The 22,385-nt window shown below is 44.2% G+C and overlaps 3 protein-coding genes across 7 annotated transcripts; all 3 read left to right on the forward strand.

Moving 5' to 3' along the window:
- Window positions 1–893: 893 nt before the first annotated feature.
- On the forward strand, window positions 894–5,561 carry LOC125514450 (phospholipid hydroperoxide glutathione peroxidase). The gene is made up of 2 exons (XM_048679788.2): window positions 894–1,189; window positions 4,877–5,561. Exons 1-2 carry the CDS (start codon window positions 944–946, stop codon window positions 5,111–5,113), a joined length of 483 nt encoding a protein of 160 aa, XP_048535745.1. The 5' UTR covers window positions 894–943; the 3' UTR covers window positions 5,114–5,561.
- Window positions 5,562–6,493: 932 nt separating this feature from the next.
- Window positions 6,494–11,542, forward strand: LOC125515487 (transcription factor HBP-1a). 4 transcript variants are annotated; one of them, XM_048680970.2, is made up of 14 exons: window positions 6,494–6,886; window positions 7,288–7,438; window positions 8,426–8,491; window positions 8,600–8,683; window positions 9,086–9,169; window positions 9,283–9,336; window positions 9,422–9,452; window positions 9,530–9,587; window positions 9,666–9,717; window positions 9,816–9,852; window positions 9,947–10,164; window positions 10,792–10,869; window positions 10,955–11,080; window positions 11,225–11,542. In XM_048680970.2, the coding sequence occupies exons 2-14, from the start codon at window positions 7,385–7,387 to the stop codon at window positions 11,315–11,317; spliced, it is 1,035 nt and encodes a 344-aa protein (XP_048536927.1). In that variant the 5' UTR covers window positions 6,494–6,886; window positions 7,288–7,384; the 3' UTR covers window positions 11,318–11,542. The 4 variants fall into 4 exon arrangements, with proteins under 4 accessions (XP_048536927.1, XP_048536926.1, XP_048536925.1 ...); XM_048680969.2 differs by having other exon boundaries at window positions 6,496–6,899; window positions 9,413–9,452; XM_048680968.2 differs by having other exon boundaries at window positions 6,496–6,886; window positions 9,413–9,452.
- Window positions 11,543–11,610: 68 nt separating this feature from the next.
- On the forward strand, window positions 11,611–21,546 carry SUV2 (protein dimerization). Of its 2 annotated transcripts, none has more exons than XM_048680966.2 (12): window positions 11,611–12,600; window positions 12,685–12,723; window positions 12,940–13,037; window positions 13,316–13,430; window positions 13,516–13,842; window positions 14,523–14,591; window positions 15,385–15,467; window positions 17,090–17,362; window positions 17,452–17,558; window positions 18,400–18,551; window positions 20,009–20,205; window positions 20,909–21,546. In XM_048680966.2, the coding sequence occupies exons 1-12, from the start codon at window positions 11,611–11,613 to the stop codon at window positions 21,219–21,221; spliced, it is 2,763 nt and encodes a 920-aa protein (XP_048536923.2). In that variant the 3' UTR covers window positions 21,222–21,546. The 2 variants fall into 2 exon arrangements, with proteins under 2 accessions (XP_048536923.2, XP_048536924.2); XM_048680967.2 differs by having other exon boundaries at window positions 13,319–13,430.
- The last annotated feature ends 839 nt before the right edge of the window (window positions 21,547–22,385 follow it).

Raw genomic sequence — 22,385 nt, forward strand, 5'->3', positions numbered from 1 at the left:
GACACTAAATATATTTTTTCTACTCCTATGCCACCTCGCCCCTGCCCCCTCCACACGCACACACAACTCCTTAGAAGAAAGTGCAAAACAATAGAGTACTTCAAAATTCTCATAAAAATCATCTGAACTAAATAGGCTCTAAGCTGATGAAAAGAACTAGCAAGACTTTGAGCTTTTAGATGGAAGTTTATTCAGGGTCTAGGCTTGAGAAGCCGATTATTAGTCCTAACACATGCTTGGTGTGTAGTGAAAATTAGTAGTATGAATTTGAGAGAAAGTTTTCTCAAACTTTCATTTCATACCACTGATTCCCACCTAACCAAATATGTGTAGCAGAAATTAGTAGTATGAAAAGAGAAAGATGGAAGAAGGCAAACAATCAAGCCATAAGAAATCGAGGTAAAAAAATCAAGCCACAGAAACCAGAAAAATGTTTTATCTTATGGGAATGTTGAAAATCTGATGTCGAAATCAAATTTGACATTCAGGATGGTGAGTTATGTTGCATGAGCATGCCAGTTTTCTTCAGCAAGCATGATTATTTCAGGGTTAGGCCTGCCATTCTTAAAAATCCGACGTCAGATTTATAGCGAATTATTTTATCGATCAGATGCAAAATATATAAAAGCAAAAAAATATGTCTATTTTTTTAACATCAATACATACGCAAGCATCAGAACTTAAACCCTAATGGGCTAGGAACATAACTATATCTAACCACGGGTTGGTTCGCAAAATATGTTTATTCTGAACTTATGGAACCAGAAGAGGAGAAGTTGCTTCCCCACGTCTAGTGAAAAGTCTCAGGCCAGAACTCCAAGCAGCGAAAGGAAGGAGGCATATCCCCATCTCCCACCGACCATTGACATTCGCGCTCGGCCGCCGTCGGATCAACCCCCCCCCCCCCCCCCCCCCCCCCCTCTCCCGCGGGATCCTGCCGGCGATGGGCTTCTTCCGCCGGATCGCCGGTATGTTCGGCGGCTCCAGGGACGACGCCGACCACCACCACGACGCCGGCGGCGGCGGCGGGGACGTCCCGCACGAGAAGGTGGCCGCTGCCGCCGCGGCGGCGGCCGCCTCCGGGCACGCTACTAGGCGCGGATTCAGCGTCCAGGTGCCCGTGCCGGTCGACCGGCCGGCGGCCGGGCCCGTGCTGGCCCCCTGCCCCGCTGGAGACGGCGGCGTCCAGGTATGTCGGATTGCAACCCCCTGTACTACGCGGTGACGTGTGTGCTGCCAGTAGTTCCGCTGCTCCTCGTAGGTCTTGTATTCAATGAGATCTCGGTAGAACTCTTACCTTTTAAAAAAAATCTTTCTACTGTACTGCTACTCTACTTGAAATGTATGATTGCTCGCTGAATTGCTGTGTTGATGAGTTCGAGCAGTAGCTCAGATGGTGGGAATCTCGGGCTCTGAGGATCTTGTCCGTCACAGCATCGCATATACTGCGATTAGATGGCGGCGCCTTGGACGAATCCAATCTTGGCTGACGGCTGTGCCAGTTTTGTACTGCTTTTTAGCTTCTTGACGTGGGTTTGCTTTGTGTGCTTATGCAAACTTTAGGTTTTAGGGCGTCTGTTCTCCTTTTCTCCTGTTCTGACAATTGCAGTGCGCTGTACGTTTTTAGAATTTGGTATTGGCAGGCGACTATGGATACTAGCTCCTGGTCCTGGTGCTGCAGTTTTTCCCCCATCAGTTTCAGGTTGTGTGGGTGTATGTTCCTTATGCAACTTCGTGAAGATCATATTTAGTCCACCGCCAAAAGATGTTTCCTTCTTGGTCATGATTTGGGCAACGTAGCTAGTCGGTTTAGCACAGTGATGCCTTTTTCAACTGCAATAGAGGGAAGCCGCAATGGTTAAGAAATAACGCTAACATATTTTGCTAGTCACTCAGAAGAGGGGAGCTTTACCATGTGATGGTGTACTTTGTACCTGACTGTTGCGGAGGGTTTGGAAAGGAGCTCACCCAAAAAATAAGCAATGTGGATAATTCGTGTTAAAACTTATGTTGTTCATTTAGGGCCATACAATGTGTCTGATAGATTATGCTTTGCATGGGGTGTACAGTGAGATATTTTCCATTAGAAGGTAGGATATCGTGCCATCGGTCGGATGCATGAGGAAGTATAAGACTTCATCACTTCAAAACTTAGTTTGAGATACCAATTGTTTAGAACATTATAAGGCAGGTGTATATCTTTAGAGTACAAATTCATTTGGTTATTGATCAATTATGTAGCCACTCTTCTAATTCTCATGTTTATTAACCAATTATGTAGCCACTCTTCTAATTCTCATGTTTATTAATCAATTATGTAGCCACTCTTCTACAAGCTTAACTTGTTTCATCTGATTGCCTGTTTCTTTTTCTAGTTTAATACTTATTTTAATCTGGTAGGCATACTTTATCATGTTTTAGAGATACCAGCAGGACCTCTGTCCATTCATTAAGTAAAGATTAAATTTTGTTACAAACACATCCACTTACATGGCTTGCAGACTACTAATCAAAAGAGAAACAATGGGCGCCGGCCGCACCTACTTGGTCACATTCCGAGCGTAGCACCATTGACCATTGTATAGGTGCACCTTGTCCCCCACCCCACCATACATGCAGGCCCACGAAACATGGCTACTAGCATCATCTAACTGCCCACAATGACTAAATGAAATCCCGAGAAACCAACCCATTGACGAGGACTACCACTACAAATTCTATGCTAATGACACAAAGCACTGAGTGGCATCTATTAGGTAGTTGTGGTTGCCTTCCCCTTGGCGGTAACCTTCTTATTTTTATTCTTGTTCACGTTCTCCGCATTCTTCATACGGCGTTCTAGCACCGTGATGGACCAAGTTGGCAATGGACTCTTGAAATTGAAGTCCACATTTTCTATGAGGCCTGCACAACTCTTTTTTTCCCAAGCTTTGGCTTCACGTCCTAAAGAACACATGTGCACGCAAGTAACTCCTGCTCCTCAGACTTGCTCTTGTTTCTAAACCCTTACTTCTGCTTCTGCTTGATGTGACTGCTTCAGTGGGGTGTGTTGATGCCATGCCCATGCTGGCCTCCATAGGCACCTGCTTAGAAACAGGACCACATCTTGGTTTAGCAAGAATTGGCACCAGCACTGGCCTAAGATCATGGCCAAGAAGTCACTGAGCTTGCCACGGAAGCTTGTACTGCATAAGTAACAACACATCTGCAGGGCATCTTTGTCCATAGGCTGCTCGATGAGCGGCCTGGATGTCAGCTTAGCTAAGCATTTTTTGGAATTCGAGTCCTTTTGCTTTTGGTACTTATCCAAGTTCAGTAGTGATTCAAAATTACCAGCTCTAGGTCCTAGCTAATGGAATTGCTCATCTGGTGGTCGCTGTTGACTTGTTGGTTTAGGTGTTTTTCTAGTGCCTGTAAGAATTGTGAAATTGATACTCCACCAATACTTTTTTGATAATGGCAAGGGCCAAAAGGGATAATTAACTCAGGATGAGTTTACCCGTTTTTGTTTTTTGGTATTCAATGTTAGTTTAAAAAAAATGCTGAGCGTTGATAGTTTTTATGCAATTATGGTCTATTTAACTCAAAAGCACAATTTACTATTCAGTATGTTGTTGTCCTTCAGTACGTTGTCGTCCTATTTCTCTTTTAAGAGTCACTTCGGGACGTGAATCCTGTTAGTCTGATTAGATCTGGTATGACCATTTAGCCTACTCTATCATCGGATTTGACTCTGGGATTATGTGATGTGTAATGTGTTATGCGGAATTAGACCTTTTGGTTCTGATTTTGGTAGTGTTTAGTCTGGGAGCGCCCCTTGTTTGATCCTTGAGCAGTTACTGGTGATGTGCTACAGCAATCCCAGGATAGAGATGCACCTTACAGTGCCTAGTGCAAATAGAGCTGTTCCCCTGTTCTTCGTTAAAAATGTTTTTTTGCTGTGAATACGATATTACCGTTTTGTTATGCATAATTTATGTGATCGTCTATGGTATTGGATAGCGGATATGAGTTAGCCTGGAGAGTGCACTCTTCTTGCACCAGAGTGTACACAAATGCATAATGTACAGAATTTCCCAAATCCATCACTGAGTGGTGCCTAGACACTTCTTCAAAGTTTGATGTGGACTTGGAAATCTGGCTGGTGCCTAGACACTTCTTCAAAGTTTGATGTGGACTTGGAAATCTGGCTGCTGCTACGATTACTGATGGTTGATATAACTACTACAATATGAGTTTGGATATGCATCATATGTCATTCAAGTGATCATGTCCATTTTAAGCATAAAGGCCACACATGTGGTTTAATAATTTGTTATCTGCCAAGGTCTGACATTGGATCAAGGGCCACAGTTATTCTAATATACCTTATTCTGCAAGTTACATAAAATATTTGTGGTATTGAACGCCAGGAATTTGAAGATAGCATTCAGGGATTACTGATCACCAAATCTGTTGTAGGACACTAGACTAGCTTTATGTGCGTGCATGTGTGAGTGCTTGCTCTGTGGGTTGGTTCATGGGTGGGTCGGAAGATCTTAAAAAGAGTGTATGTGGAGTATTCTGTATGTTGTACAAGCCCATGGTTTTTCTGTACACTGTAGCTACCAAATTTGGTGTTATTTGCCTACTCTTGACGAACAAATGACAAAACACATCACTGTTTCCTCTAGTGATGCAATACAGGATGTCAGTTGTTACCCATCAATTGTTCTTTTTTTTTGGATGATTGTGCTATCAACACATTAAAATGTTTCTTTTGTATCATGGCTAAAATGTGAAATTCCTGTGATTGTTGTAAACTGCCTGAGATTTTGCTGTTTCCATTGTGTTGTTTGAATACAAATTTATTCATGCCATATCTTCATCCAACCAGGGCTTCCGGTGGTATACAAGGAGGTTAAGGATTGACGAAGATGGCGACGTCGCCGACGAGTTCTTGGACGAGGTCCTCCCCGAAAGCTCGAACAACAACGACGCGAGCCCAGCTGGAAGGTTCCAGGTGAAATACAACACGAGACCAACCGCTCTAGCGATGAGGAAGCAAACGATCGCCGTCGACGGCGACATCCGCCATTGCGTGGAGCACCAAGGGCAGCTCCAGTGGGTGTGAAGGTGTAAACGCAAGCCTGGGTTGTAGTGTGCCTTCGGCTGCCGCCTCGAGAACTGTCATCCACTCCCCCTCCGGCCCAAGGAGCAAAGGAGCTTTACCTTGTGCCCCTCACCGTCTGGAGCCTCCGAGGAGTGGATCTGGTTTGCACCATTCTCAGTTGAGTGTGTTGGGATCAGGCCTGGTTTCATGGCTGATCAGATCCCTTGTACCACTATTAGTAGCTGTACATTGTTGAGCAGTGAGAGGAAAGCAGACAAAGCTGAATTATTAAAGGGGGGGACGTGTACTTTCAAAATAGAGCAACCAACTAAACCCTTGAACTGAAGGGCTGATGACTTTGTGCGAGATCCCTTTTCTTGCCTGCTGTTCTCGGTCTATTTATTTTTTTGCCATCTAGGATCCGTAATGGTGGATTATGAATTTATGATGATTTTGTTTACGTGATCAACTTTGTGTGATAATCGTATTTGCAACATAGACTGCCACTACCTACGACCACAAAGCTTTCTTTTGTCGCACTGTTATTTGATTTCACTGATGGGACTGTAATGTGATGTTGATTTGAATTTTATACATCCCTGAGCTTGAAGCATTGTTTGTTTTGATTGTACAGTAGAAACAGCAAAAGAAGGGTCTTTCCAATGAGTTTTAGTCAACAAAAAAAAATCCTATCAAATATAATCCTAGACCTTAAACCCTGATTCATCGAGACCCCTGCATTGCTTTCATGCATTCGTCGTCGCCAGTGCGATGATCCTCAAGAATAAAGGGGTGTGATGAATGCGACCTTAAGCAGCAATGATTTTGTGAATTCCTCTATTTAAGGTCCAACAAACCATGACACCGCAATCATACATCCTTTTTTCTTTGCTTTATTCCACACTCTTAGGACCCTCACTCATTCAACAAGTTGCTCTTATAAAAATCTAAATTTATCTCCATCCCTTCACAGTGGAAAAACTCATGTGAAATATAATCCTCCTAAACCTTAGACCCTGATTTCTTGACAACCCGACCAGGACATAACTTTCATATATCCACTGCCGTCTGCCGCCGGGGCGATAATTTCGCAAAATCCCACGTGCTTTGATTATAAGATTCGACAATCCATGACACCGCAGTCATACTTCCTTTTTTTTTCTTCGGTTTCCACTCTTATAACCCTCACCCATTCCCCAAGTTGCTTTTAGAAAATAGTTTTATCTCCATCCTTTTGCATTATTAAGGATTCATAATTGATATGACATGGCCTCACAATTCATCACAAAGAAATGATTAATTACTCCTAGTTGAGAGAAAGAGAGTGAGGGAGAGGATATGGGCAGGCCAGCATGGCGCCGGCGACGGTTGTTGCCGCCGCAGCATCCATCCAAGTGGGCCACTCCCGGCCTATCCATCCATCTACCCAGCCAGTTGCTGCTCTTGCTCACGCCATATCCGCCCGTGGACCCGGCCCACCAATCACCGCCCGCCTGGACCGCGGGCCCCGCGCGCCAGCGGCCCGTCCCCGCGTCCTCCTGCCCGCCGTCCGCCGTGAACCCGGTCCACGCAATCGCCCCCCGCGGAGCTTCCATCTCTTCTTCCTCGATCCCTCCCTCCCTCCCTCCCAATCCCTCCTCCACCCCCCATCCCTCCCTCCCCCGCCGCCGCGCATTTGCTGGTCTCGGCGAGGGCCGCTCCTCTGCTCGTGTGGGTGGCCGTGCCCTCGCCGGCGTCGCGTCGCGCCGGCCCTCGAATCTCCGGCGAGTCGCTCGCGCCCCAAGCCCGAGCCCGGTGAGGCCTGCTGGTAAATTTTGAAACACTCGGAAGGGTTACGTGGCGCATCACTCGCATTGGACGAGGGACCCGCGGATTTCTGATCTCTGGGGGGTTTGGAACCGTGCGCCGGATGGACGTGGCTCCGGCTCTGCGTCCGAATCGGCTAGGGTTAGTTAGATAGGGTTCGGCGGTTCGTCAGAATTTTTAGCTGGTGTGGATCCTTGAGGTGTTGCGTAATGCGCCTTGGAGTTCTCTCTTGAGTTTCAGTGTGATTTCCTTGTTATCGCTCTAGCTTACTGCTCGATTGGCCAGTGGAATCTTGCCCTGCCTGCGAAATTCTCGAACCTTTCGCTCCTATCATGATAAAACTTGCTCTTTACTTGCTGCTACAATGTATGATTTCCTTCCTGTTGCAGCTCTAGGTCTTCCTGCCACCCAGAGTTGTCGGTGTACTGGTTTTGATATGGAGTGATTGGTGGAGCTGGTCGTCCGGAAGCTCTGCTGGTTAATCCGATGGGGAGCAACGATCCTAGCACGCCGCCTAAGGCTTCGAAGCCACCAGAACAGGTGCCTGATTGCGCCGCATCTTCATCTTTTCGAATGAATGGATTGTCTTGTGGTGCTTAGTTTGGTCTGACCATTTGCTCGAAAAGATAAATTGATTGTTTTTTTTTTCGTGCTCCTTCCCGTGTTTCTGTGTATATAGTTTGGATGTGTCTCAAGCACCTAATGGTACTTAGAATGATGATTATTAAGACGACAGTAACTTTGTTTTACACCCAAATTAGAGGACACTTTGTGTAAGTATTGTATATTAAAAAATTATAGCAGAAGAAGTGCACATTTCTTTACTACTCAGATTATCATGGTTTGGCTGGCTCAAGAACGTTGATGCCTTGCAAATCTTGTTTTTGTAATTGAAGTGCATAGATCTGTTCAGCAGTGGCACTGATAGACCTCTTACCTTTTTAGTAACTACCAAGGAACCCAATCTGGGGCACCAGTCACGCAATACCCCAACCTTTACCACACAAATTCTCTCTTTCATGGAACTAACCACAAAAACTGACAGGCATGGCCCACATGGCAAGGAGATAGATGATTAATGGAGCTAAGGTTAGGGTTATAAAAGAATTGGAGTTTTCCAAGGGAATAAAATGGAATTGATGATGGTACTGTTTAGTTTGATTAGTTCATTCTGGCAGGAATTTTGCGGTGGGTTTTGCGTTTAATGGCCTGTACGGGAGCGCCAAAAATTCTAGTTACGTGATAAAATTTTGACTTATAGAGCTCTAACAAAATAGAGGTGTTTGTTAAAACTCGATCCCACAGCTTGTCAGTCTAATCGCCATTATTTTGAACCAACATTTAACAGCATGGACTGCATTACCGAAAGCTATTTTGGGTACTTCAGTTCTAGTTACCTACGCTAGTTTCCTTATGCTGACGGAAGGAAATACCTTGCTGGATCAAAATACAAATTCCCTGTTTCTGTTGTCATAAACATTCTCTTTTTACTAATCCCATTTTGGTTTCTTACTTTCCTATTCTCAGGAGCAACCTCCAGCTACTACCTCTGGCACTACAGCTCCAGTTTACCCTGAATGGCCCGGCTTTCAGGTTATTCTATGATTTTTTTACCAATGAGATGGATGTGCTTTTATTTTACTGAATTAATTATGTTATTTAGTGTTGTCATTGACTTTATTATCTTGTAAATCTTGGCAGGGCTACCCAGCGATGCCACCACATGGGTTTTTCCCCCCTCCTGTTGCTGCAGGCCAGGCTCATCCATACATGTGGGGAGCTCAGGTGCCCTCTATAGGAAACTTTGTCCCTTTTCCTCATAAATCCCTGTTCAGCTTAGAGCAAGACCGGCAAAGTATGAATTTGTGCTGTTTGAAATCTCGGTCTCTATTATTAGGGACTGATCATCTGATCCTACCTCAGTTGATGTCTGCCTCAGCTTGAATATGGGATCTTTCCTGCTTTGTTGATGGACCATTTATAGTTCTTATTACATGTGTTTCTCTTCTCGATATTATTAAAAAAGGTCTCCCCAATATTATTTACTTAGCGATAAACAATTCTGTAAGAGGAAGAAAGGGGTGAAAGTTAGGCAGGTGGCGGTTTGCATTAACTGTAAAATCATGTTTATATGTAGGCATGTGCTTTTTGTATGTAAACCTAAAAATATGGACCTGTTAATTGCAGCACATGGTGCCACCTTACGGGACACCACCACCCCCCTATATGATGTATCCACCAGGAACAGTATATGCCCACCCGACTACTCCTGTATGAACTTTTGTACCCGACAAGTGTAATCTACAAAGCTATCTTCCTATTCGCACACCATATGCATCCAATTTTACTGACATGCTCGTACGAATCAATAATTACTTGTACAGGGTGTGCATCCATTTCATTATCCTATGCAAACAAATGGAAATCTTGAACCTGCTGTAAGTAATAATCTCTTTGGTTCTTCTTTTTCTTCTGATTGTCACTAGTTCATGCAAATTTTGACATGTCTTTCAGGGAGCTCAGGGAGCTGCACCAGGTGCTGCAGAAACAAATGGTAAGTCTTGTCCAAGATCAGTGTTAAGGTTATTTTAAGCTTGGGAATCAGGTTTTGATCTCTGTTCATAATTTCAGGGAAAAATGAGCCTGGCAAAACATCTGGTCCATCTGCCAATGGGGTTACGTCCAACAGGTTTTGTTAGCAATGTGTGGTAATTACAAGTTTCTTTAGTTCCAGAACAACTAATTATAGGGTACCTTCAACCTGCAGTGAAAGCGGAAGTGATAGTGAGAGTGAAGGAAGTGATGCCAATTCTCAAAACGTGAGTTTGATATTTTGATATTACTCTGCACATCATATCTTTTATTTGGTTTAAGTTTCAACTTTCTCTTGACTTGTGGACTAATTTTGTTGCAACAGGATTCACATTCAAAGGAGAATGATGTAAATGAAAATGGTAGGCATTTGAGGGCTTATTTATAGTTTTATGATAGATAAAGTGGACTTGCACATTTCTTTGCATAAGATGGAGGGTACATTCGGTGATGCAGGCAGTGCTCAGAATGGCGTATCTCATTCATCATCGCATGGAACATTTAATAAACCCATGCCGTTGGTTCCAGTACAATCAGGTGCAGTGATAGGAGGAGTTGCTGGTCCTGCGACAAACTTGAACATAGGGATGGACTACTGGGGTGCAACTGGCTCTTCACCTGTTCCTGCAATGCGTGGCAAAGCACCGTCTGGTTCAGCTCGAGGAGAGCAATGGGTAAAGTCCTTGGCACATGCTCTGTCTTGCCTTACTTTCTGCACAAACGTTAGACTAAGATCTTACCTTTGAAGACTGGCATGTCCTGCTATGTTACCAGAATGTTTTTCTCCGAGAAGGGAGGGCTTCTAGTTTGGTATGTAATCATTTCTGGCTGTGTAGTGCTTGACCATACATTTGCACTGCTAGAGTCCACTGAACCAAAGTTGCTATGCAACCGTGCTACTTATACTTTAGTTTTTAGTCATACATTATGTTACTGCCACCCACCAAGCCAAACCTTTTGATGGCATTTTGTTTCATTTTTGAACTTCGGCTGTATTTGGAGATATCTTTTCGTTGTTCAATGTGAAACCAGTTTGATGTGTTAATTATTGTGCCCAAGTGTAGTTCTTGACAAGACAGTTATACCAGAACATATCTACAGTCCACTGAACAAAACCTTCTGGTGGACCTTTTTTTCCCCATTCAGTTCAGAACTGAGGTTGATAGGAAAGCTATAGCCGATCCTACCATGTGTGCATGATACCATCCTTTGGAGTTAATTTTTATAGCATTCCGCCATTCTCTCCATGTATCAATGTAGGACAGGTAATAACAATTGTATTCTTGGCAATAAATATTCAGGATGAAAGGGAACTGAAGAAGCAGAAGAGGAAGCTGTCCAACCGGGAATCCGCGCGAAGGTCCCGGCTGCGCAAGCAGGTATGATGTAAAACCGATGCCATACTAGCTGTACACATGGAATCGCCAGTTGCTTTTTTTTATAAAAAAAACATGGTATTTCCAGGCCGAGTGTGAAGAGCTCGGGCAGCGGGCTGAGGCTTTGAAGTCAGAGAACTCGTCCCTCAGGATCGAGCTCGACCGGATCAAAAAGGAATACGAGGAGCTCCTTTCGAAGAACACCTCTCTCAAGGTAGCTAAATAAACCTCACATTGTCCCTGCCTCCCTGGTTATATGCCTTTTCTTTCCATATGCTTTTCCCACATGAATTTTGCCCAAACGGATAAAAAAGATGAAGGGAGCTTGACTAAACGGTGGTGTTGGCACCTGCTGCAGGCCAAGCTAGGGGAGACCGGCGGTGGCGACTCGGTCCCCGACATGAACGAACGGGGCGACACCAACGGCGGCAGCCACCAGAAGGAGCCCTGACTGATGACGCATGCGGCCTCTACCACTCTACTTACATAGCTCGTGATGATTGATGATTCTTGTAACAAACAAACTTGGCGACCCCGATCTGCCACACACACACACAATCAGATGATTCTTCCTTTTTTTCTGTCTCTTATCGACCTGACAATGGCGATGCTGTCGCTGCTACCGCGGAACTCACTCCTGTGCTTGTGCTTGAAAAGAGAGATCATTATGGGTGCACTTCTCACCGTGAAAAATCGCGCAAATTTCTGCTCCCTTTTTTTCTCTTCGTGTATGTTCCTGCTCATATGGATACTGCGTGCGTTGTAGGGGTGAGTGTATGTGAACGTCTGCGTTTGTACCGTGATTTGAAAAGAAGGTTACGTGGATTCGTTGGGCGAATTTGCCTGTTGAGAGAGTGTTTCCCTCATTTTGTGTGTGGGAGACGTAGACATATAGCACGACCGAAAACCCCAGGAGGGCGCGTCATCTGCCTCCCAAACCCCAGTGTCCAGCCCCCACCCCCCACCACCCTCGCCTACCGCTTCCTTCCGCCGCCGCGAGGGGAGGCGAGGCGAGTCGAGGCGCCCGCGGGGATGGACGGCGACGGCGGCGGCGACATCTTCGACGACGGTTGGTGGGAGGCGAACCAACAGTCCCTCGACAACATCTGCCGCGAGGCCGAGGAGAACTCCGCCTCCCGCAACCCTAGCACCGCCACCCCCGCTCCCGACCCGGCCACCGCCACCCAGCACCACGCGCCGCCCTCCGCCGCCTCGTGCCCTCCTCCCTCCTCCGCCGCGTTTGCCGCTCCCCTCCCCCGCGTCCCCGCCGCCTCGTACCCTCCTTCGTCCTCCGCCGCATCTGCCGCTCCGCTCCCCCGCGTCCCCGCCGCGCCAAATGCATTCGCCGCACCCGCTTCTCCCTTCTACCAGCCTGCCGCCGCCGCCTCCCCCTTCGCGCACCCCTCCCACGTCCCCGCCTCCGCGCCCCGCGCGCCCGTCCACTTCTCGCCTCCCAGGGAGCTCTCCCAGCGCGTCCCGGACAGCGGCTGCGGCGGCGGCTTCTCTCCTCCGCGGGAGTTCTCCCAGCGCCCCTCCTCGTCGGCGGCGGCCGAGGACAGCGACTGCCAGATCACAGGGGCGGTGGGACCCGACCGGCCCAGGGGCGCGCCAAGGGAGAGGGATGCCAGGGCGCCGACCCAGGCCCATGGTGAACGCGTCAAGGCCGTGCCGCCCAGGGGGAGGCTCCCTAGGGCGGCCAAGGAGAAAGAGAGCAAGTCGGCCGAGGAGCTCAGGGTGAGACAGCCATACATAGTGCTTTCATCACTGCGCTGCCTTTTTGTGATCTGACAATGCTTGTGATCCCACTGGATGTTGCAGAGGGAGCTGGAGCGTACCTTGAAGCAGATGAATGACTTGGTGCGCATCTCACTGCCAGCTTATTGTTATTGGTTCATATAGTAGCAGTACTAGTTTTACCATTCATCAATGCCCATGCTGTGTTGTAACTGATTCGAGCTTGGTGCGTTTTGATCCTGTTTGATCCTACCCTGGGATGTGGACTGCTGCAAGTTCATGGCAGCTAGGCTAGTGTTGAATTTGACTCGCATATTTACTTGCAAATCAATCATGCAGAAAAACGAGCACGTTGAGCTGAAGAAAGGCATGAAAGAGAAAGACCTTGAAATCGAGGCCAAAGAAGCAGAGATTCATAATCTTAAGAAGGCAAATGTGTAAGTACTATTCTCTTCAACTGATGTAACACATGTTTTCTGTGTGAACTTCTGTAAATATAACTAACTGGCCTTGAACCAGCTTCGATGGTAGGGAATGCTTTTTTGAAACTGTACTTGGTTCACATGACATTCTGTAAATATAACTAACTGGCCTTGAACCAGCTTCGATGGTAGTGAATGCTTTTTTGAAACTGTACTTGGTTCACATGACATCCATACTGCATTTGGGTGCATGCTTGATGCTATTAACATTAGATTTTATTTTTTTGGTGTAGCAGAGATATTTCTAGCAAGGAGATGGATATTGATCAGCCTTGCCATACCCCTGCAAATGAGGCTTTGCATGCCAGAGGTTCTTGTTGGACATCCACGAAGAGAGTATCTTTGGAGGTACTATGCCTAGCTTATTTGTATTGTTCTTTATTATATTGTCGAAACAAATTTCATTAATGATCAGTTCTGCTGTCAATGGTAGGAAAGCGCCCACGCTGAATTAGAAAGGAACAAATCTAAGGACATTAAGACTAAAGGAGTCCAAACAGATCTTCCACTGAGCAGTGGACATCTTGAGCGCAAGAAAGTATTAATGAATAACATCTCTAGCAACCTATGTGCAATCTGGGGCAGGCCAGCTAACAGTATGTTAGGGAGGAGTTTGATCTCGAAGATCCTTGCTTCTTGCTCAGAAGAAATGTTGACACTTTTCCAATCTGCGAGATTGCCAGACAAGTGTGAAAACTCTACTGAAGCGAGCTCCTCCATGAATAATGCTATTTCGGAAGTATATGATACTATTGTCAAGGTGATGGTCATGTAAAAACAAAACTTTCAATTCCTTTTTCTCTGTTGCAGCTCGCACTAAGTATGCATTCAAGATTGGAACTCTACTTTGCTTTTCAACTTTATTTTCAATGCTAAAATCTGTTATACAATGCTTACAATTTATTTGCCTTGCGATAGGACAGAGTGATACACGATTTGTTTCCACCAGAATAATGCACCATTTATATTGGGAACACCGCACTCACCCATTTTCTGTTTATGCTGTAGCTAGTGTTAGACACATGTATAATTGTTTTACGTTAGTTGTGTAGCATCTTCGTTGTATAAGGGATTTCCACCACACCTGTACGTGCATATGTACCGTCCTATGACCTCATAGGAATACAGGTTGCTATTTCTTCTCACAGCTAGAATGCTACTGTTAGCTTGTCTTTCTATATTGCCTTCTAATCCAGTTAGTTCCTCTGAAAAAAGGTAGTTTTGTATTGTTTTTGTTCACAGCCCAATGCAAAATAAGTGTGTTGTCCCCCAATACCCCATATACCTAGCAAATATCCAGCTTTATGTTTTATTCCTCCATGCATGCACTGAATATAGTACTTAGAGCCAAGACAACTACGTGGTACATTCTGTAACGAAGGGAGTATTTTTTTTTAAATAACATCTCATATGTCCAACTGGTTTATTTTGTTTCTGCAGATGAATAGTGACACCATACCTATACAGACGCTTCTTGAAGCATTGCTAAATCTGTGTGTTGTCGGTAATGTGAGAACCAACTATCCTGCTTTATCTCCATAGCAACGCTTGCTTACTTAGTCATTTCATTGTTGTTTGTGTGACTATCTGTTGTGCTTCTTCACTGGCATCGGAAAAGAAATAGCTCTAAGCACTCCATATAAGCTAATACCTCCTCCGTCCCAAAGTGTCGCTGATTTAGTACAAAGTTGATACAACTTTGTACTAAATCAATGACAATTACTTTGGGACGGAGGGAGTACTAATTAGGTTATTAATGATTTTTAACATAGTTGATTAATTCGACTTGAATGATTGCAAAATGGTGTTCTCTGTGTTGTTTGTAATTCCTTTGGGGGAGGAAAATGATTGATTTTCTGTAATTACCAATGAACACAGGGTTACCTTTGACCAATTTCCAGCCATGTTTTGGGTGTAAAAATCCTAGCCAGCCAAGAACATAAGTTCTGAGCACCTCTATTCCTCTTCGCTTGCTTGTTGCTTAGTTGAAGAATAAAAGGCTGACCAGTTGACATTATGTAGGCTCTGGAAAATGCTAGTGTTAATAGCTATATAGATTGCTTATGCAACTACGCATCTGTAGGTAGAGTCTGTTCGATTGGATATACAGTTTCTACTGATTTGAAGAATGGTAACTATGACACATCATGATTGTTTTCTCTTCTGTAGTGCATAGTCATTAGACCCTCTTAGCTTTTGCTATGTATGTCGAAGTGAAGCAATCATTTTTTTAGTTACGACTTTTGGACTTCAACTGGCCAGCTGGTTTATCCATGTATTTACCTGTTCCCTTTCTTTTCAGGCTGTTATTGTTGGTAGAGTGCTGCGGATATTGCATAGCATCTTGCAGAACTTGCTCACTCATGGAACCAGGTCTAACCAAAGGTATGCCTTACTTCATTGAATACATTTCTTGTTGCCAGGATTCCCAGGATGGCTGTTATGTGGTTAGCAATTTGTCTGTATCTTTGGAAGACTAAACAAATGTTAAAAGAAAATAGTAATTAAGACAAGGGAACTGCAGAACAGCCATTTTTACCATATTCAGTATCAATGTTATCTTTCTCTAATGATCCAGTGGCCTTTTCTTTGCTTTTGTGTGAGGGGCAAGGATGCCTTTTGGGTTGTCAAATGTTCAACCTAGATAATGTTAACCAGTAGCCATAGTAACACATTAACAACTATAGAAAGAAGGCATCAAAATGACACAAATGACAGCTGAACACCAAAAGAAAACCCAACCAGAAACGAAAACACGTAGGCCTACCTAAAGAAAACAGCAAAAGCAAAGAAAAATATATCCTAAGGAACAGAACTACAGCTAGAGCTACAGCTATTTCCCAGACCTAAGAGACACCAGGGGGTATCGTGAGCAGGGGTACCCTTCTCAGTATCTTTGCGCCTGCCAATTTCCATGGCCCTCCTTCCACCCAAATGGAGTCTACCTGCTCCTGGTAGCATGACAATACTTTGTCGAGCATGCAGGAATTGTGCATTCTCCAGAGCCTTCAAATCATGAAGACGTTGAGTGGCCAAGTGCCTTCAGCTTGTCATGACCAGCGCACTCTGCCGCACTCAGAACCACTCAAAAAACCAATCACCGCACTGGGTGGAGGGTCATGCCATGAAGTCCATGTCTGGCCAAAGCTAAATGCCAGACCTGCTGGGTGAAGGTGCATTCTGACAGCAGGTGCAAAATTGTTTGTCCTTCCTGGTCGCAAAGGAGGCGTGTCTCAGGATGATCCAGCCCTCGTTTCACGAGGTAGTCCACTGTCCAACACCGGTTTTGCGCTGCTAAGGTTAATACTCCGTCGATAATAGGTATGATTGCTAGTAGTTATGCGAGTCCAAGTCCCAGGAGGAGTACACTTCCTGCTCTTCTTCCACTGCTTCAGCCCGAACCTACTAGTTTGAAGGTTTTCTTTGGATGATATATGATAGGTCAATCATTTGCTTCATTTGTTCCTTTCTCTTGTGTGACTATCATGAGAAGAACTCCATTCCATGAAGTCAAATGACAAGAAAAAGAAACGAGGTCAAGATACTTTGTTATCAATATCAACGAAATGGAGAAAGTGTCATCCAGGACCAAGATACGTTGTTCTCCAGCGCATTTGGGAACTAGCTTTCAAATGTAAAATGAACACTACTCAATGCTGACTTATTTTTTCTAGCTTTCAAATGCAAATCAGTTTGAACTTGAAAAGTTTCAGGTTTATATGACTTCACCTCACCTAAAGTGTCAAAAAAAAAACTCATCTACATATGGAACTTCTTAGTTTTTTTTCCTTCTAAAACTTGTACACATGGTTTCTGCAGAGTTTTCAGCAAAAGGGTTGTTTGCCTGGATATTTTCCTTTTTATAGATTCTACCAAGTGCAGTTTTTGAAAATAGGCACTAATAAAGTAACAACTGCAGATTGTATGATTACTTTATTTCACTTCTTTATAATGGTAGGCTGTAATGCTTATGAACTTTAATACGATTTTCCTCAGTGTAACCTCAGGAACAATGTTTCTATTGAGACATATGTTGACAATAACATGGAAATGGAGAGGAACAATCAAGAACACAGTTCTGCTTTGCTGAATACGCCTGACCAAGAGGAAGATGGACTTCACATTGGAAATATGTTTCTTCCTTGTACATTCTGGACTCCATTCTTCACTGGAGTGCTACAAATTGCGCTAAAATATTCAGAAGAGGGTATTCGTGTTGATGCATTATCCATAATGATTCTCATTGTAAGGACCAGTGATTCCAAAGGGGAGCGTGAAAAGTAAGCAAACATGTGAAGAATCTTTATTTTTCTTAAATTGGTTGAAATTACCAATGCTGACGCCTAATATACTATGCTGCTACTTTCAGATTTGGCTTTATTTCTGTAATGGAAAGCTTGCATCAGTTGCTGCAGAAAGAGAATGCATTGCTCGTAAAGAAGCATTCGGTGCATCTACTTTTCTTGCTTTTGAACTGTAAGTTCTTGTGCTTAGATATTCTATCTTCCATATTTAAGAACATAATATGTTGCATATGGAGCACTATTCTTGTCAGTTGAATGCTCCACTGTGCCTTCTGCAGAATAGTTAGTTGCCTGACACCATATCCCTTGAATTTGCTAGCTATTTTAGGGGGAAATAATTACATAAATGCTTGGACAATCACAAACTTGTATTAAATGCATGATAGAAGTGTTTTGGACCCTCGTCAATTTCCTGAACTTCCTGCTGCCTAACTGGCTTATTCCAAACACACATCGTGTACATAATTGCGTGTGACATCTCTCATAAATTAAGTTGGTTGCTGTATCTCTATTGCAACTTAGCATCATATAGTTCTTCCATTTTATTTGAAAAAAACTGATGCAGTGCTCAAGTTTTAATGTAAATTGTATTTATCGATGGTCTACTGTCATGTATAACTTTTGGTCATGGAGAAACTTGCGTCGAGTCATATCGTGGTCTTCTGGAGGTATTCTGTTGTGGACTTATGCTGTCGTGGTGTTAAAAGCCTAAAACTGTGGGTTCATTTTGCATATTAAAAATAATTGCCTATGTATGACAATGCACGGACCTTTAAACGTAAATATGGTGCTCGCAAGGATTCTATACAATTCTCCAAGTTACAGATATTTTCTGCTAACTGTTCACTCTGTTAAAAAAACACGTGCTCCAAAAAGAAATGCTATTTTGGCCACGTTCGTTCCTCTTGGTATACTAGATGTACTGGGACACACAAACATTTTTTGTTGCTGTTATTTTGATTTCCCTGTGCCCAGTAACTGCAAACTAATACCTGTTTCTGCCTTGCTGTTAGGCCCTGTGATGCTGAAGATGCTTTGCAGTGGAGGTAAAGATGGTTCTGAACTGATGGAAACTGTTGGATGTGAAAACGAACCACAACAAGCTATAAACTCAGTTCTTAAGGACTTGTCTGAATGTTTGACTTGTGAAGCAACAACTTCTCTGGTATGTTCATTTGTTCTTTAGTGATTCAGTCAGGACTCTGCATAAACATATTTAGCTTTAACTTATTGTCTGTAGCATTTATAGGTTGGAACCTTTGATTTAAGGGTGTGTTTTGTTTGAGGTCAAAGAGGGATGGGTTGGGGATCAGCCTGGGAATTGTTTGAAACCCACACCGAATCCAAGCCAATGCACTCACACAAAGTCAAAGATCCAAGTCAAACCAGTCTGCAGAACAATTTGCAGAATCCAACCCACATCAGACCATGGGAAACTTCCATTCAACCCACACCAAACTGTTCCAAACTTTTCGGTTGAACCCGATTCCTCAAACCATACAAGCCCGTGGTTGAAGCTATCCAATCTGCACGACGTCTTGGTATGGTCGTGCCGTATGGAACTGAAGTTTCTCAGCTCCATCCACCTCTTGGTGTGGCCGTGGTTGCAAACGTCAAGAAACCGGTGTGGTGTTCGCATGGATTGCCAGCTCTTGATTCGGCCGTTTCTCATGTGATGGCTTGGCATGTCACGCCGCTCAAATCAATGGCGGAGAGTGAGAACTTGAAGCGGTGCCGGCGGGGTGCATGGAGGACGATGCTGGCGGCATCACGTTATGATGGCAGCGGCGGCGGTGCATAGCGGCAGCCATGGAAACCCCATAGAAGTAGAGAGTCTGCGGCTGGTGGCTATTGGCCTGGAGCGGCTGTACTCATGTGGGTCAAACCCATGGCCTCTCCATTCGGACCCTGCCCGCACCACCCCAATCCAGACCACTTTTGTGCTACACCCGCACCGCCCCATCCATTTAGCGTTTTCTGTCCATCATAGCCCAACCAGAGTGAAACCAATCAGCATCCCGCACGGAAATACCCAAATGAGCCGCCCCATTCCCAGGTTGAGTTGGGGATATCCAAGTCTACGTGGATGATGATGTCCCTTTTTTGTTCGGTTGGGTCAGGGGGATGAGCCATTTTTTTTGTTTGGTCGGACGGATGTGGATAAACATTGGGTTGTGATGACCTATTGTGAAGATGTGGTGAGATTAGCCCATGTTATACAAGCAATTCACGTGACTGAATGTACAGTAGTTCAAGCACTAGGATGCAGTTATTTTTACGAGGGGGGGGGGGGGGCACTTCAGACGGGCCTTGGGGGTACATCCTCACCTGCACTCACGGGACCCGTGCAAGCAAAGGGTGGTTGCCCTCATCCAGCAGATATCCAAACAGTCGGCGGCACCCAAAAAGTGGATATCTCTGGCTCCCCTCAATCAAATGCACCCTAAAAAGAGAGTAATGGGTTCTTTCCCCTGCCATGCTAAAAACATTGCTGCATGAGCATAATATTTCCTCCAAAGTTTTAAGCTTTGATTGCAACAATAGAAGTTCATCATAGCTAAATAGTGTAGCATTTGTATTTCCAAATTTTATTATCAACTAAAGAAAGCTGATGTTTTTCAGGAGCTCAAGCTTTGTCGGCTAGTTGTGAATCTATTAGCGTACATAGCTTCTAGTGGCAAATTGGGATATGAAGTGCTTCTTGGTTCAGTGACTGCCCACGGTGCTAGTTTTCTTGAGTTGACCATGGAAGTCCTTGCTTCACAGATGGAATGCAAAGTTGATTTTTCAACCGAGGTACATGAGCTATTGAATGAAAGGTATTCTTCAAACTTCTCCATCCTGAACTGAGCATTTTTTTCCCTCAGTTTGTTGGATCTAAGCATGAATGTACTCCCTCCGTTCCAAATTACTCGTCGCAGAAATGGATGTATCTAGAACTAAAATACACCTAGATACATCCATACCTACGACAAGTAATACGGAACGGAGGGAGTATGTGCTATTTACTGGCAACTTTGAAGCTACTCCCTCTGTCCCATAATATAAGATGTTATTCTTGAGTTGACCATCAACTTTGAAGCTACTCCCTTTGTTCCCATCATATCATTCGCCATATTGGATGTAATAACATCTTATATTATGGGACGGAAGGAGTACCTTTTTGTTCATTCAGTATTTTTAAAATGTTGTAAAATAGTTGCACAAATAATAGATCAGGAGGCTAACTTATTGTCCTAAGATACATTACTATAAGGAATAATTCATTGAAGTTTGGATGCATAGTTGTATTTCTTTGTTAGGGAGCTTGAGCCCACCTGAAGATTAGTTGTATATTGCTTTGCCCAACTGTTCAAGCACATAAAGTGTGGGCTGTATGGCAAATCTGAACAGTTGTTGCAAGATAATAATCTGTAATTTTATCATAGATTACATGTTTTTGTGTTCTTGAACAACGTAAACATGAGAGTTTCCTGTGCTTCCCTATTTGCATTTGATGCAAATAATAATTTTTCAACGCAGGTATTTGCTGATGAGAGAAGTTCTGATCCTTCTAAACCGACTAGCCTCGCACGCCATGTTTTCAAAGCCAACCCTGGAGGTGCTGATGGGGAGCAAGCGGTGCGCGGGGTTGACAATCGACATCGCGAACCGGCTGCCCCAGAGGAGCAAGTACCCCTTGAGGCAGCTAAACCCTCAGATGGCGAATGATCTCGCCGATTTGGCCCAGAAGTTCCGCTCGCGGGTGTATGGTTTCCTGGAGGAGCAACAGCATTCGACAGCTGAGCGTTGCGATACAGGCGCCTCGGGCAAGCCTCTGAGAGTTCCAAGATAGCTGGGTGTGGACAACACTGTAACATTTGAATCAGCTGGGGCGTATATATATCTCTAGGTTAGTAGAGATCTCTTGTTTTGCGCTAACCGTACTAGGGTCTTTCTGTTTGGGTTGGCTGGGGTGAGTAAATAACTTTTGGCTGGTGTGATGTACAGAAGGTAGGGTGTGCGATATAACTCACCATTTTGGGGGCAACGAAAGCAACAAGGGGAATGTATTTGCAAAATTGTACTTCTCACCGCAAACAATCATCTCTTTTCTGTATTGAAAACGAATTGGCAGCTAAGTTTTGCAAAATGGCCAATTCTGCTGATTTAACAAGTAACTACATTTCCCTTGCAATATTTTTTTTCTTTACATTTGATCACGTGAGGAAGACTTTGACAAAAGATTTTCCTTCCTTGTAAGGACAATGTAGCTTTCATCGGCTGTTGCATCATATCATTATAGCTTTGAAAGAGGAATAACTATGCTCGAGCGTTCAGTAACAGCGTTGACACGACAGCCACTAAAACATATTCGCCAGGTACTACACTTCATTCGGTAAGATTTAGGAAGTGGAGTGAGTTAATATTTGGTACCGAAGACCTCCAACCTTAAATTTCTTAGCTTAGGACTCAGTTATTATCATAGTTAAAAGCTTAAGAAATTCAGATAGAGGAACTACGGACATATACATCAGCTAATTACAGATGCTATCAGCCACATAACACATGTGGTAAGCAATCCAAACAATTGAAAAAAAAACATACTATAAAGTTAACAACTCCCAGCAATACGAGAGCACAATGATAAGAAAAACCAAAATTTGTCGATGAATAAACATGTTAGTTCTTCCTCATTCTTCAAGGCATGCTTGTGTAATATTTTTTTCTTTTCCCAACTCAGCCTGACAGGCAGCTCCCATAAGTGAGAAACGTCATCAAAGAGGGCTTTGCAAGTGGTCAATGTGAATGGCAATTTTTTTTTAAAAAAAACGAAGGTCCACGAAACGAATTGCAGTGGCAAACGGCTAATCATGCCTCAATAGTGGTGGTTTTAGGATATTCACTTCATTTTGAACGCCAAATTGCACCTTGGGTTCCTCGATGAACACTGATGGTTTTAGGGTCCAACGGTGCCCCATCTTGTCGGTTGCCGGCCCAAGTAGGCCGGTCTAAGGCC

This window comes from Triticum urartu, chromosome 6A (assembly GCF_056163025.1).
Source record: "Triticum urartu cultivar PI428250 chromosome 6A, HENAU_Tu73, whole genome shotgun sequence".
NCBI classification, from domain to species: domain Eukaryota; kingdom Viridiplantae; phylum Streptophyta; class Magnoliopsida; order Poales; family Poaceae; genus Triticum; species Triticum urartu.

Bases quoted from the DNA above. Each gene is read 5' to 3' on its own strand.
- LOC125514450 (XM_048679788.2), top strand. From the start codon at position 944: ATGGGCTTCTTCCGCCGGATCGCCGGTATGTTCGGCGGCTCCAGGGAC. The intron at 1,190-4,876 runs GTATGTCGGATT...TCATCCAACCAG, and splicing joins CTGGAGACGGCGGCGTCCAG to GGCTTCCGGTGGTATACAAG.
- SUV2 (XM_048680966.2), top strand. From the start codon at position 11,611: ATGGATACTGCGTGCGTTGTAGGGGTGAGTGTATGTGAACGTCTGCGT. The intron at 13,038-13,315 runs GTAAGTACTATT...TTTTTGGTGTAG, and splicing joins AATCTTAAGAAGGCAAATGT to CAGAGATATTTCTAGCAAGG. The intron at 18,552-20,008 runs GTATGTTCATTT...GATGTTTTTCAG, and splicing joins GTGAAGCAACAACTTCTCTG to GAGCTCAAGCTTTGTCGGCT.
- LOC125515487 (XM_048680969.2), top strand. From the start codon at position 7,385: ATGGGGAGCAACGATCCTAGCACGCCGCCTAAGGCTTCGAAGCCACCA. The intron at 9,337-9,412 runs GTAAGTAATAAT...CATGTCTTTCAG, and splicing joins ATGGAAATCTTGAACCTGCT to GGAGCTCAGGGAGCTGCACC. The intron at 9,853-9,946 runs GTAGGCATTTGA...TCGGTGATGCAG, and splicing joins GAATGATGTAAATGAAAATG to GCAGTGCTCAGAATGGCGTA.